This window comes from Girardinichthys multiradiatus, chromosome 19 (assembly GCF_021462225.1).
Source record: "Girardinichthys multiradiatus isolate DD_20200921_A chromosome 19, DD_fGirMul_XY1, whole genome shotgun sequence".
NCBI lineage: Eukaryota > Metazoa > Chordata > Actinopteri > Cyprinodontiformes > Goodeidae > Girardinichthys > Girardinichthys multiradiatus.
Window position 1 is genome coordinate 26,379,061 of NC_061811.1, and position 15,545 is coordinate 26,394,605.

At 39.2% G+C, this 15,545-nt stretch overlaps 1 protein-coding gene across 1 annotated transcript; it reads right to left on the reverse strand.

Annotated features, from left to right (window-relative positions):
* Positions 1 to 414: 414 nt before the first annotated feature.
* gyg1a (glycogenin 1a) lies at positions 415 to 14,513 on the reverse strand. Its single transcript, XM_047393101.1, has 7 exons — positions 14,355 to 14,513; positions 9,705 to 9,840; positions 9,451 to 9,625; positions 9,171 to 9,333; positions 7,194 to 7,320; positions 5,069 to 5,306; positions 415 to 2,203 (listed from the first exon to the last, which is right to left on the reverse strand). The coding sequence occupies exons 1-7, from the start codon at positions 14,482 to 14,484 to the stop codon at positions 2,036 to 2,038; spliced, it is 1,137 nt and encodes a 378-aa protein (XP_047249057.1). The 5' UTR covers positions 14,485 to 14,513; the 3' UTR covers positions 415 to 2,035.
* Positions 14,514 to 15,545: the final 1,032 nt, after the last annotated feature.

Genomic DNA, 15,545 nt, shown 5'->3' on the forward strand with positions numbered 1-15,545 from the left:
GCCAAGCCAAAGAACCAAAAATAAAAAAATATGCTAGATGTATAGCACCTAAAACCACTCACCTCTGTCCTCTCATGCTGGTGAGGAGATTAATATAATGATGGTGGTCCTCTTCTAAAGCAGCGTTACAAGTCATTTTAAACTGATATCAAATATAATCTGACAATCCTAACATTAACTTTTTAATTTAAGCCCACAGCTTCACTTTCTTAGATGTGTTTTGTTCATTTACATAAAGATTTTGTCATTTGAATTATCATAAGATTAAGATGTTTCCACTTCATTCATTTGTGCTTTTTTAATAAATGTGAGTTATTAGCCCCATTTATATGTATAGCAAGTTCTCAACTTAAATTTCCCAACCACGACAGCTACCAGAGAGACGCTTCAATAAAAAACAATGCATGGCAGCAGTTTTTTTTTTCCACAGGTTTATTAATTTTTAATAGGTCATGATAAGTTAACAGCTGGGAAAAGTGCATCAAATGATGTTTTAACAATAATCATCCACTTCCACACACTTACAAGCTGCGTTCAGACTTTTTATCAACTTTACACGCTTCCTGTGGGAGTGTGTGTGCAAGGAATGGAGGACTGAATTATTAAGTGCCATAGGTTACACTTTAACCAGCACACAAGTGGATATTGACAGCAGGGAAGGAAATGGTTCACAGAAATGTGTCACTAGCAGCAGTTACAGTCGGAGAGGTTGCGTAAACGGAGAGCAGGCAATAAGGCAGCTGGTTACACTGCAGAGAGGAAGTGATGAAACGCAGGTCGTGGCACAAACACCAGTGAGATTCTGATGGAAACGTACGTGCGGAGTATTAGAGGAGCACACAAATATATATATATATATAATTACATCACCATTGGACGTGGGCAGAAGCACTTTATCTCAGACCTGCTTTTCAACTCTGTGCCATGCAAATACAAGTTAACACTACACCAGATGTTATATGGCTGAAGTTACAGGGAGCTGGTGAGTGACAGAGGCACAAATAGGGACCCTGGTCTATGCACACCTGAGGTGAACACTTGTGTAAAGTCATGGCTAAGGGAAGACGGGGAAAGAGCCAGTTGCATATGTGCTTCGTAGTCAAGACAGACTTATTGCGAGTATAGTTAGGAGGTCTGGAGCTGAATGCATTTTTAAAGAACAAAGTGCTCGACTTTGCACTCTTGTTGCTGAGATTCAGGAATATTTCTCATACAACAAGGAATGGTGCAACATTCCAGAAAATGCCAACAAAGTGGAGAATAATGGCTTGCAGAGTGAAACCATCAGACGGCAAGCCAACTCAGGTAAGCATGAGAGCTTCAAAGCGGTGCAAACCCAAAATAACCAACCAGAAGCTTTTGTTTAAATTACACAGTCATCCCAGTTAACCACCAAAAAAAAACAAAAAAAAAACACCTTGGCAATATCTGTTGCTCAAAGATCTTACACACTTCAGGTGCACCAGATGTCACTTTCCAAGATGTTGGTTTAGGAGATGCTATACCTGCTCTTTGGTACTTTTGGGTTGAGCTAGAGAAGTAGTTTCCTGAAGGCATTTAGAACCTCAGTACTTCCCAAAAATTGGCAAAAGTGAATTGAAAAGGAAAAATAGGGTAGATTTTTTTTAATAGGCGAGCTCTAGAAGTATATTTAGTCTCCGTTTTCAACTCATGATACATGTCTAAAATATTTCCACATTGACAGTGCTTAGATTTAATATTAGCCATTTCTAGTGTTTATTCTACATTGGCTGCTGGCAACTACTTTACTCTCTATACATGTCTGAAACCTTTAGTAAGAAGATGTTCCCTAAATCATGTCAAAATATTTAAGAGGAAAAAATGTTGGAGTGAAATGGAAATTTGCCAAACAAACTAAATAAAGACCAATTTTTTTTAAATGAAAGCTGCATTTAATCATTTATCCATAAATCAAGCCCCTCTCCTCCCCATGTTTGACTGAATGGTGCTAGATCCCTCTCTGCCTCAATCGCAGAGCTTGAACCGCTGTCGGTCACACTCCCTCAGACACTCGCTACTTGAGGAAAGAGTTGAGTTTTTGTTCGATGTTTGTAAAGGAATCATCACCCAAGTAGTCGATTTGGCCTGCTTCCCAGCGTTGCTTCCTTTCCTCCGACGAAAAGCTCTGGGAGGGAGGAGGAGAGGGCTTGGCCTGCTCTCTCACGTCCTCGTGAAGTTTATCCTGAAATACAGACAAAGTGAGAGTGAGCATGAGTGAGTTATTTAAAGAAACTGTATACCAATACTGTAAAAGGAGTGTTTCTCTGCTGCTTTTCTTTCCCTTGGCAACAGTACCCCCCCCCCCCCGCTCCTGTCTGGTTTTTAGTTGCTTTGAGCTAATAAAGATAATTTGGTATTTAGGATGAACTAACAAAAACACAGACATTTGACACAAACTGTGTCACCTTTCCCAATTCCTAAACTGAATATGAACATATTACATATAAAGATTATTTAAATAAAATGTCATTTAAAAATACAATTGAATAAGAAAAAAGTTTGTTGAAAGTAGAAAGTCCTTTGAGAAAAAAAAGGAAAAAAACCATGACCCTAGACACTTTTCTTAACCGGCATCGAATCAGTTTAATTTTGGCTTCACCTTGTTATGACCAGTTAATATAACATAATCTGAGGAGTCATACCATGTGCAGGCTGGGTTAAACCAAGCTGAAGTATTTTGAAACATGACAAACATCAGGAACTATAATAAATATTGATTTGCACATCTCAAAACCCAATTATTTTTTAAGTTAATTGACCTTGTTTTGAGAAGCTTAAAGCTGGAACTCGGAAGTGTGGCACCCAGACACATGAGATGGCTGAGCAGGAAATGCATCCAGGACCCCCTGTACTATAGAGAAAATAACTTTGACAGACACACCATATGCAGGCTGTGTAAAACCAAGCTGAGGTTTTATGAAACAAGACAAACATCAGCAACCATAATACATGGTTCTTACCCCGTTACAGTCAACCCGAGGACCATCAAGTAAGTAGCATCAAGACTAACTCAGAAAAGACAAAGAACTACAAAGCTCATTGCTGCTTTTCCTGCAAAGATTTGTGACTGTATTCATTCAATATCTTAGAACACAAAAATCCTCACATTCTAGACTACAGTAAGTCACAACAAGAAGGTAGGATAGCTTTACCCTGGGATGCATGGGCAGCCATTCCCAAAACATCTTGTGCAACTAGTGTGCAAGAGCAGTGAATGGGCCATTCGGGTCGTAATATGAATGAGCCATTAACGAATGTCGCAGAGCAATGGAAGACCATCAAGGAGGATTTAGTTTTAATTACTGAGGCGAGGGGTTGCTGTGTCAATAATCAATGTATAATCGAATCATAGCCTTCTGAATTGTAATCAAACTGACATGCCAAAAGCCACCACTTCTACCCTTAGGACAAAACGGTTCCCTAAATGTTTAAAATAAAATGGCAAGAAGCCAGCTGGTGCCCTGAATCAGCTGATTTCGACTCGACCGGCCCCGATTAGTGACCAACCAGTAACCAGTCAGGGGCTCTTTACACGATAGACCACAGGGGACAGACTCCAGTCCTAGAGGGCCTGTATCATGCAAAAATCCACAATTTTTCCAATCAACACACAATACCTACACACCAACACCCCCGCTTTTGGGTGTGGAAGCTGTTACAGAATGAAGTCTTTTTTTGCCATTATAAATATCACCACCGTGTTTCAAATAAAGCCGTAAGACTAACAGACGTCAGGGAAAAAACAATGTAAAAGAAAATTTAATTTTTTAAAGCAGACTGGTTGCATGTTCATTTTGAGCTCCATTTAAAAAAATGAAAAAAAACTTTTAAAAAACAGGGTAACAATCCTCAGAATTAAAAAGGAAGACCTAATGTAATAAAACAAATTTTGCCCATCAAGGAATATACTACGATTGGTCATGTTCGCAGACTTTTGGAAACCTGATTTAAGGCGAGGATCTACATTCTTTAAGAAACTACATACACACTGCAATCTACAGTAAGCAATGTAACCAGTGCCACTCAACATCATAAGACACTAAAAACCATTTAAAATGTCAACACTTATGTTTTTATTTTTATGTAATAGCAAACCCTGTTTTACCCAACTCTTCACTCACACGGTGTGATGTCGCCCCTGCTCCTGAATAAAGACCTCTCATGACAGGAGGCAGGGGGATACAAATGTTTTGAACAATACAGTTTGAACCTAGTTCTGAAAGATGGATCAGAAAAGGTTCAACTTTGTTTCGGCAGGTAAAAAGCTTTACAAAACGGTCGGATAATCAGCCACAGAAACTGATCGGTGAATTTCTACCATATTCTGTCGCGTCTGTGATCACATTAATTGAATTGTAACCTTGGCAAAAAAAACCCTACATTTTTATTGCTAAGGAGTGCCATCTTGAAATGGGGTTGAATGAATAATTAGCAATTAAATAAAACAATGTTGATGAAAGTTAACATAACATGAAAGAAAACTGGCTTAAAATACAATAAAAAAAAAATCTCTTTCCTGAGAATGTGCACAGTCATTTCTTCTTCTGTTAGCCTGTGTAAACTTGTCAGTCTGACAAAATTGGCCCTGCTCCAGGCGACCAGAAAAAGCTCTGGGTTTTGGCAGTCTCCCTTCATGTGACTGGCAACTATTTCAATACAGGGTCATTACCACACACAGCATGGAAATTTCCCATCAACTGGTAAGCACTGAACAGAGGAACACCAGCAGCGACAAACTCAGCTTGGGCCACAGACTAGAGCTGAGGAATGTGAGCACAAACAATTTTTTGTGGGTGTTTTTTTGTTTAAATCCACCTCTACATTTTGATTAAATTGCAACCTTAAAGGAAAGAGAAAAAGTGCACCCAGTAATTTGAGGGTTTCGACATAATTAAAACATCAAGATTCTGTAACATGCTACGACAAATGCGCTACATGACACATTTATAGGCATCTGTATCATTGCTTCATTCCAGAAACACAACACCACCCAACACTGTTCTGTTTCTCATTCACATCAACAAGACAAACCACGACTGTCGCGTACAGGACTGCTCTGGTCCACGAAGCCGCTGCTGAATGGGGCGTCCCCATACGCCTTCTGCAGTAACGGCAATACGGATGTGGCATACAGCTGCCACCACTGGAGCAGGTAGTCCGGGTGCATATGGCAGGGGTCAGGAGACGCAGAGTGACCCCTGACCTCACCCCTCTGGGCGTCGTAGGAGTAGTTCCATGGCTTCACTTTGCCCAGAAAGTGCACCACCTTTGCATCGTGGCCGTATCTGCACAGGAACACAAAGGAAACCATATTTATCAGTCGTTGGCAGACATTATGCTGTGACCACTGGAGTACTTCTTACAGTTTCTAAACAAAATAATTATTGCTAATATACAGTATGTATGAAAAGATATATCTCTTAGTTATCAGAAAACGTCACCTTCTTGTGCAGAGATAATCTTCATGATACAGAAAGAGTAGACTTGGCTCAGCCAGTCCAAAATGTGTATCAGTACCAGCTAGTCTTAACGTTTAAGAAAGAAAGGTGCAGAAACTATGCTTCTTTGTTCAGAGTTGCACATGGCCTCATGTAATTAGAAACCAACCCACAAACACACAGCTATGCGTAAACTCTGAACTGACCTTGGCCAAACTTAAATCCTCCAAACTAACAGTGCAGTTTCACATGAAAAGCTGCAGAAAGAGCTAATGATAAACAAAAACTAAAGCCAGGTAATAAAGTACGTTTGGTAATGCTGCATGTGTTTCTTAGTTTATTTCGAGGCAAATAGATTTACTCTGCTTCTATTGGGAGCAAGAACTACAGTACCTTGTAAAAGTATCCATACCACTTGTTTTGTTTCCTCATTACAACCAAAACTTTTAGGGACCTTTATTTGGATTTTACATAGAAGGAACAGAATGAGGTTTCCATTTTTTCTTTTAAACAAAAATCGGAAAGTGTGGCATGAAAAAGACATCCTCGAAGCACGATGCTGACACCACCATGCGTCACCTTAGAGATAGTTGTTGAGGGTGTTTTAAGGTCTTTGTTTTGCTATAGATATAGCATTTTCTCGAAAAATTTTAAATTTTGGTCTCATCTGATCGGAGGACCTTCTTCCACATTTGCAGTGTGCTCAACATGGTTCGTAAAAAACCTGAAAACAACATTTTTCCTTCTTGCCACTCTTTCATAAAGGCTAGATTTGTCAAGTGCACAACTAACAGTTGTCCTGTCAACAGATTCTCCAAGGTTTTTGATCTCCAAGGTTTTTGATCTCCGCAGTTCCTCCAGAGTTACCATTGGCCCCTTGGCTGCTGCTGATTAATGATTTTACCAGGTTAAGTTTAGATCAGGGGTGTCCACAGCTTTGTGTAGCCCCTGACTGCAGTAAAAAAAAAAAGTTAAAAATGGTACAAATGCATAAACCGCATAAAATCCAGTAAGTGGAGCTGATGCAGATGGACACTTTTAGGATGAGATTGTCAATGACAAATTTACATCTTTTTAAATGGAAAATGTTAGCTACAGCACATTTTTGTTGTATTAGCGATGTTTTTTGCTTTCATTTTAATATCACAGTACAAACTATCCAGTGACTTTAAAAAACAGACTCAGGTAAATCCATTAATTAAAGCTAAATACAGCAGTTTTGGAAGAAAGATTTCATTCTTGTTGCAGGGAATCGACTAAAAACATTTTCTAGACCAACAAAATGAAAAAGATTTGACCTAAAAGTTTGAAAATTTAAACTTTTTTTATGAAGGCAATCTGTTTTTCTATTTTATTTAATTGTAATGAATGTTTATTTAATCTAGCTTTTTTAATAAAAGAAATGTCCCCCCTCCCAACCCTGCCTGAAGCTACTCCACAGCTTCATCCCTGATCTATCTGCTGTGTTCATTTGCCTTCATGATGGTGCTTGTTCACTAATGTTCTCTAAAAAACCCGAGGCCTTCACAGAACAGCTGGGTTTATACTGGGATTAAATTGGACACATACAGACCCCATTTACAAATTAGGTGAAAAACCTAATTACACCTAAAATTCATTACACTGTGTGGTAGCTACATGACAAAATGTGGTAAAGTTCAAAGGGTGTCAAAACTTGTGCAAGACACTATGTTACAATGTATATAATAAAGATATGTATGAGTGAGAACTCACTGTTTGAAAGCTGGAAGGTAGGAGTAGATGGCAATGCTGCTGAGGTTGTAGATAAAGGGGAGGTGTTTGGAGATATCCGCCGTCGCCCAGGTGTTAAAGTAACTGTTGAGAACACCCTGATCTCCACCTGTAGACACACCCATAACCACACATTGGCATAGTTTGGTTTTTAGTGGAGCAAAATCCGAGGCAGTCAGGAGGTCCAACATCCTGTACCTAGGTCATTTCTTCAGAGGTTAATTATGTAGTTTAAAAAAAGTTATGTAGCAGTCCTTTAAAGTGCATGTAACCTGAATGAGGCTAGATTTACTTCCTCTTGTGTTACTGCAAAATGACCATGTCAGTGAATGTCCTGATAATACAAAGAAGTCTCCCTCCTAAAGTTAAGAGTTAACTTTTGGTGAGTTCTGGTCCTGTTCTGGATCCCATTTCTGGATGATTGCTTAAGGTCATTTAGGGCTCAGGAATGGCCGATGAAGCCAAATTCAAATTGAAAGTTTGAATATCTGATAGGAGTTTGTGGTCTGAAGGTCAGCAAAATAATGACCTTGGTTTAAGTAAGCACATTGCGGGCTTTCAAACACGTAAATCTAGTTGGTGTACAATTATAAAATATATTGGTTCAAAATTGTAAGGTATATTAAAACAAAATGTCTCAGAGGGAGAGAAAGAAAATAGGAGCAAATCTTCTCTGACCCACTAAACATGATTCTATGTAGGAAACACTTTTTGCTACAGGATTACTGAACAGTGACGGTGGTAGGGATTCGTTCTGTAACACGTGGGTTTCTGGTTCAAACCCCTGCTCTGTCCGTCTTTCAGTCATTGTGTCCTTGGGCAAGACACTTCACCTGCCTTGCCTTCTGATGGTTATCAGCCCTCAGTGGCGCCTGTGTATGGCAGCCTCACTTCTGTCAGTCTGGCCCAGGGCAGCTTTGGCTACAATGTAGTCTACCACGGTCAGTGTATAAATGTGTGAATGACTGATTGTAGTGTGAAGTGCTTTGGGATCCTCGGACTTGAAGTGCTATACAAGTGCAGGCCATTTACCATCAATTTTTATGCAGAATCTTCATCTTGCAGGTAGAAAACAACACAAATCTTAAAGACTGGGTAGAACCCACAGTTCATGACTCGACTAGGACAGGATTCTCCAGAAGAATCAGCAGTCAGACCTTTTACTGTTTGCGAGTGTCTGCTGTTAAGCAAGCATGAAACTACTTTATAAAAATGTGTTTTTATTTTTTATGTACCCGTCAGCAATAACTGGCTGCAGCGACTGTTTTTCTCAGTGTCTGAGCCAAATGAATGAGCGCGAGTTTGAGTGCAGCTGCTATCAGATTGTATATCAGTAGTTTAACTCCTCCGGTTCACCACGTGTGCAGCATTGGATTGAAAGGAATTTAGGGCCAAATGTGAGAAATCCCAACTACTCCTTACTTTTTCCTTTCATTGGATAAAACCCAAATCTTTACACAAGATCACATTCAAGCTATAGGATCTGATATCATTCCAGTCTTATTTGACGGCCATTACGTAATGCATCACTGCCAAAGTTCATTGCTCTGTAAGCAACATAATTTCTCTTCAGCAACTTTAGGCTGCTCGCTAATTTTCCCATTACAGATTTCAACTTCAGACATGAAGATGATTTGTATTGTATTTTAATCCAAGACCCGGATGTAAATGTAAAATGTCAAACCTAAGGGATGAAAAATCTGAAATATACAGATGTGAAAATTCTATTTTCTTAACTTTATAAACTTCAGCATGTTAGCATTGTAAATCTGAGAATTTATGCTACTAAAGGCAACTTCAAACCAACATTTTTACAATATTTAGTGTGGGTTCTTTAAAGTTTTTAATAATATTAGTAAGAAATGTTGGATTTATTTTTAAATGAAAATAACTACTAGATAAAGAAGAGTAAGTTCTAGTATTGTGACTAACTGGATATCTGGATATCACAACACTCACCATCAAAGCTGCCTTTTTCAGCACAGAACGTTAGCAGTTGTTTGTGTGTCTCATTGGACGGCCTGAAGACAAAAACCCCAGAGTTGAAACAGTCTGGCCAACCAGGATCTGGAGCTGCAGACAACTCTTCTCTCTCAAAAAGTTCATCTATGTTAGACAACACCTGCATACATTTAAAAACAAAAACAACATGAACAAATGCCGGAATCTGAAATAAAGATGCATGTAAATTATTTTCAACTTGGCACAGATTGTTCATCTTGTTTTATTTTTTTCTTACCAGTGTGTCGGCATCCATGAACACGCATTTGCTGTACTGGACGAGGGTCCAGCAGTGAAGTTTGGTGATTGTTACACCCAAGTCGGGCCGTTTCATCAGAGCCAGATTAGCTGCATCGCCTGAATCCATCACATCTACCATGATCACCTCATCAAAAATGGAGTGCAGCGCATCTCTACAGCACAGGCAAGGAGATTCATGTTAATATGCATGGTGGACATAAAGAAGAATCAGCTTAAAGAGCTGCACATTACCTGCAAGGCTCAGCAACATGAGGTCCTAAGAGTACCACCAGTTTTCGGGTTGTGTTGTGGTTCCGCAATGACTGTCCGAGAACCATTGCTCCCTTGGCATAGTTGTCCTTTGTGGCCAGCGTCACAAAGGCTTGGTCTGCTTTGGAGAAAAACTGAGATTAGCTGTGTGAAAAGCATCTTTTAGAAATCTAGAGTTTAAGTTCTGACCTAAAATCTTTCTCTAAAATGCATCTTTATTTACATAAAAATATACTGGAGAAAAAAAAACAAAAAAAACATGAACTGAATATGAGTACCCCTACCAGCCAGTGAAATACACTTGCCCTGTTGAAAGAATACTTACTGGGCACTTTATTAGGTACCCCTTGCTAGTTCTTCGTGGCATAGATTCAACAAGGTTCCGGAAAAGCTCCCCAAAGATTTTGGTCCATATTAACATGATACCATTAGGCAATTGCTGCAGCTTTATCGCTTGCATATCTGATGAGGATTTCCCGTTCCATAAAATGCAAAAGGTGCACTATTAGACTGAGATCTGGTGACTACAATGAACTCATTTTGATGTTTAAGAAATCATTTTGAGATGATCTGAGCATTTGGACATGGTGAAGATGGGGACATTGTGGTCATAACTGGATAGACATGGTCAGCGACAATATTCAGGTAGGCTGTGGAGTTTAAATGAGGCTCAGCTGGTAGCGAGGCCAGAAGTATAGCAAGAAATGATTTCACACATGATCATACCACCAACCACCAGCAGCCTGAAGCACTGATACAAGGCTAGACAAACATATGCTTTCATGGTTTTTAAACCAAATTAGGATCCTACTATCTGAATGTCACAGCTGAAACAGAGGACCAGACAATGTTTTTACAATCTGATACTGTCCAGTTTGGAGAACCAGTAGGCACCTGTTGTGCAGTCATCTGCTACTGTAGTTCATTCGTTTCAAACTTTGAGGCGCTGTCCATTTAGAGGTTTAGTGGTTTTCTGCATACCTTACTTGTAACAAGCAGTTATTAGAGCCAATGTTGTCCTATGACCTCAAACTAGGCTTCCTGTTCTCCAATGCCCTCAACAAGGCCTTTCTTTCGTCCACACAACTGCTAGATGCACCAAGTTGCCATGATGCGATTGGCTGATTTGCCAATTGTGTAACAAGCAACTGAACAGGTGTAGATAATAAAGTGTGCAACCTATAACATTGCACAACACCACTGTCATTTTAAATCAGAAAGGCAAGCTAGGAACTGCAATTATACCCTATTTTGCTTGTTCACTGAATAAATCAGCTGCTGTTTTATGGTAACTGAATGTTAAAATAATGGATTAACCATTAAACTCCTAGAATATCCAGTCTTTTTAGCTTTTCAAAATATCTATAAATGAAAAAAAGAGCACAACCTTTATTTTTAATTTGCATCACAGACCAGTAAATCCACTGCTTTCCTAACTCTCCAGGAATAAACTGCCTTATGCAGACCTGTTATGTTTTTGATCAGTATTTAATGAGTTCACATTTCAAGCATAAACAACAAGGGGCGGCTAATCTGTGTTGTTGCTGGAGTCAAAGCTGTCCTAAAGCAAGCAGGCAATGTTCATCAAGCTGCTTCGGCCGATGGGGACTTTTGAGAAACCCGATCTGCGTGGCTGTGTCACACAGTTGCTAAGCTCCAAGCCAAGGAACTATAAATCAACTATGAAAAAGGCCAGAGTGTAAGAGTGAGAGCCTCAAAGAAAACAAGCAGAAACCACGTGCTATCAGTGCCTACATGAAGCTTTCTGATCCACTCTTTACAAGGCAAAGACTTAAAACCGGTGCACTTTAAAGCTCAATATACCCTGGAGAGATACTTAATTTAAACCGGATTCTTAACTCACTTTGGCCATTGGAGTGGTGGAGAAGTTGTCCCTTACTAGGCTTTTCTACACAAATCTGATTTTTTAATGACGTGAAACACTTTGGCATACAAGTAGTAAAATTATAGGCCACAGGCGGTTAATAGGCCTGGTGAGAAAAAGCAACAAAAAAAAACTGAAGCCACCCACTGCTGCACGTCCACACTCTGAAGCAATATGTCAAGTTTGATGACAAATACCAATAGGCAGAAAGTTGACAATGATCTCTTTCAAAATAATAGCATTTAAATACATCAAGGTGTTCAGGTGGAACTCAAGAGCACAAGGAGACTGTTTTGTAAAATATAAGAGGAAAGAACTCCTTATGGGAAATTAGAGCCATCTAACAAACAACCTTTGAAACCTAAAGGTGCTGTTTTTTTCTCACCACCAGAAAAACCAAGAAAAGCTACCATTTGCAATCTGAAGACAAGTCAGGTAATAAGTGAGCTATTTCATCTCTAATTCGTGGTTAGATATGAAATTAAGAATTATATTAGCCATGCTAATAGGAATAGTTGACACCAGCTCCCCAATATTGCATTATGCAGTCAGATTAGCCCAGACTCATTGAAACACGGACATGTGACATCTGACATAAGGACCACTTGACTTTTTTAGTTTTCAAGGTTGTGAATCCGGTTCGTTTAGGCACATCCAGCAGATGCTCGAATGAATAGCAATGTGGGAAGTTTTTGGGCCTTGAGAAAGTCCTACTCTGTCGCCTGGTAATTTATAATAAAACTTCAATCTGCAACTGTTTCAATCATCTACAAGAAGTGGCTTCAAGCAGTGCTGGTACCAGCTTGCAGGAGCAATTTTCACATTTGTGATTGACAGTAAATATGGAGCCATAGGGAGTAGCTGATTTTAAGGCTGTTAAGATGACTCACGTTTACAAAGTGGAATTGCTCAGCTTTTGGTAATGTGAGCAAACGTCCTCTAGCTCACTTTGCGGCAAAATGTTCTTCCACCAAAGTTGGTTTATACAAGGTGGTTTGTATAGGTTTGAAGAAGCTTTGATATGAGGCATTTCCAATTTTATTTCAGTTGTAGGTATGAGATTCTCATGGTATGATGACCTTAGGTAAAATAACACATTTTAATTGTACTTTCACAAAACTGTAAAGCAAGAATATATGACATGAATAATTTTATGTAAAAACAGAAAAGTAACAATCATCCCTACTCCTGTTAAAATAATGCCAAATGGAGGATATGTATTTTTTTTATTGTGATACATAGACCTACTCAAAGATATAGTACGAATCAGGAGTGTCAAACTCCAGTCCTCGGGGCCTGGTGTCCTGCAGCTTTTATGTCACAAATTCAACACACCTTATTGAAATACTTGCAGAAATTGGGTGCATGAGGCGGTAATTCAGAATCCTGCTAGCCCTCGAGGACTAGATTATGATACCTGTGCTATCAACACATGCAAAGTTGTGTAGTTTTCATCTGTTTATGTTGCAGAGTTTCTATCCCAATTTGTCATTCTACTCTTTATAGAGTAAGTTTATTTTTAATGCATTATCACCAACTATGGTTATCTCATAGCAACAATGTCTCAAAGACTTATTTAAAACATTAGATTAAATAAATGAATGAATAAAGATCCAAAAATTTCAAATATTGAATGACTTTAAACATATGATCCCTTCAATATAATATATATAAAAAAAGGTTATGGTGCCAGCTAATTGGCAGTGCTAAGCAATAAGTGTGGAAGGGGCAGCACTGTTTTACAGAGAAAAATCTGGCCACAACACCACCTTCTCTGGCATGTCATTAATTGACTTTAAACCATGGGAACAGTAGAACCTGGGTCAGATTTTACAAAGGGCTTAAAGAGTCAGTAGTCAAGGGCCTCAAGGATTTGGGGCCACTGAATTTCTTTTTATTTATTTATTGTTTTCAAAAGCACTATATTCTACACGTTTCCAAAGAAAGCTAAATACCATATCAAGTGAGGACTTCTGTGAAGATTAGCAATATGAAACCAAACACCTCTAACCTAACTCTCCGGTCCAAACATGTCATACAACACAGCAAACCGTACAAGGATATTTTAGTTATTTTGAAGTAGAAAAATCTCATATTGCAACAAGTTTTTTAGAAATGTAAGCAAATACCCAATGATGCTGTGCTGAAAATGGATCTTCAAAAAATAAAATACATTTCGTTTCAGAAATCCAATATTTTTATGTGGACAAGGCCTATAAACCTTGAAATGGCTTGTAATTTAGTGTAATCGTCTTTAAAGAATAAACTCGAGAAGCTGGGCATCAAAACTGGCTCTAAACCTGGGCCCACATCCTCCTAAATCCTGCATCCTGGAGAACAAATGGTGAACAAATTAGATCACAATCATTTTTCATATTTTTTCCAGTGAATGTAAAAGCTGTTTATAATTTTTTTTTTAAACTTCCCGAACCGGATGTACTGCCTCTGAGTGCATCTAACCTGACTTTGGTCCAAATCGCTGCAGCAGCTCATCGAATTCAAACAACAACAATCTGTAGTTAGACCTAAACATTCCTGCGTTATCAGTTAAAGCCAGACACTTTATCGAGGCCCACATGAGAGGAGCTGTGGGAGCAGCAGCAGGTGTTTTCCACGACGTTTCCTAAATACGCGATATTTCAGGGGTTAAAAGCAGTTCGCGCAACTCCGGTCCGGCCCGGAGAGAGGCCGTGATGCGGAGGCGCCGATCCGTGCAAAAGAGCGTCCCGAGCCGCCCTTTATCTTACCCGACATGGTGGGCTGAGGGGAGTCCACCCGGGCGTCGGTGGTCGGGATGGAGCGGACGGACGGTTTGCACTGCGAAGGGCAAAGGAGCAGCAGCTGAGAGCAATCAAACACAGGAATTAAGCCCCACATTTTCCGGCCCACGTGACCACTGACAGCTGCCACGCCCCCTGCGTTTGTTTCTTTCAGCGTAAGACCTCAACTGTCTCTTATTAATTTTAGTATGTAGGCCTGAAACTAACAGAGCATCTCCATAACTTATAATACCATCGGAAAAAAAATATTAATTTAAGTAAGTCTGTGTGGAACGGGTCGTTCCACACAGATTGACTTCACTTATGACTTTCAGCTAATTATAACTCAACGTTAAGTTTCTATTCAAATATCACATAGGATAATGTTACTGCTTACTAAACCATCAACAAGGAGGCTAAGCCACTGAAGAAGCTGGACGTTCAGGGTGCTTGTATCCCAGCATATAATTGGAAAGTTGAGTGGAAGGAAAATGTTTGGAACAAAAAAAGGTACAAAAGCAACAAGGATATCCAGAATGCTGAGAGGAGTGTGAAGCAAAGCCTATTCCAATTATGTTCTAATTTGTTGATCTTATGAAAATACATCTTAATTAGACTGTGTTGTGGATCAATAAGGGGAGCCTATTCCAATTATGTTCTAATTTGTTGATCGTATGAAAATACATCTTAATTTGACTGTGTTGTGGATCAATAAGGGGAGCCTATTCCAATTATGTTCTAATTTGTTGATCTTATGAAAATACATCTTAATTTGACTGTGTTGTGGATCAATAAGGGGAGCCTATTCCAATTATGTTCTAATTTGTTGATCTTATGAAAATACATCTTAATTTGACTGTGTTGTGGATCAATAAGGGGAGCAAAATAAGACATTTTTTCACCAAGATATGGCCCAGAAATGTTTTATTAAAAAAAAATAGTGTACCAGTAATGGATGTTGTATGAACAAAAGTGTATCCACCTTGTCAGCAATAGACAGCTTAATTGTTAGTGTATCAGCAGCGCCTCCAGGTGGTTGTATGTCCACCTTGCAGCTGGATGAAGCCTCACCCAACCAAACACAACCTAAAGCAGCGTGTGAGGATGCAATTCATTTCATTCTGCAACTCTTACCAAACAATCCATAAAACAAGTCACACAAACTCTAACTTTAAGCAC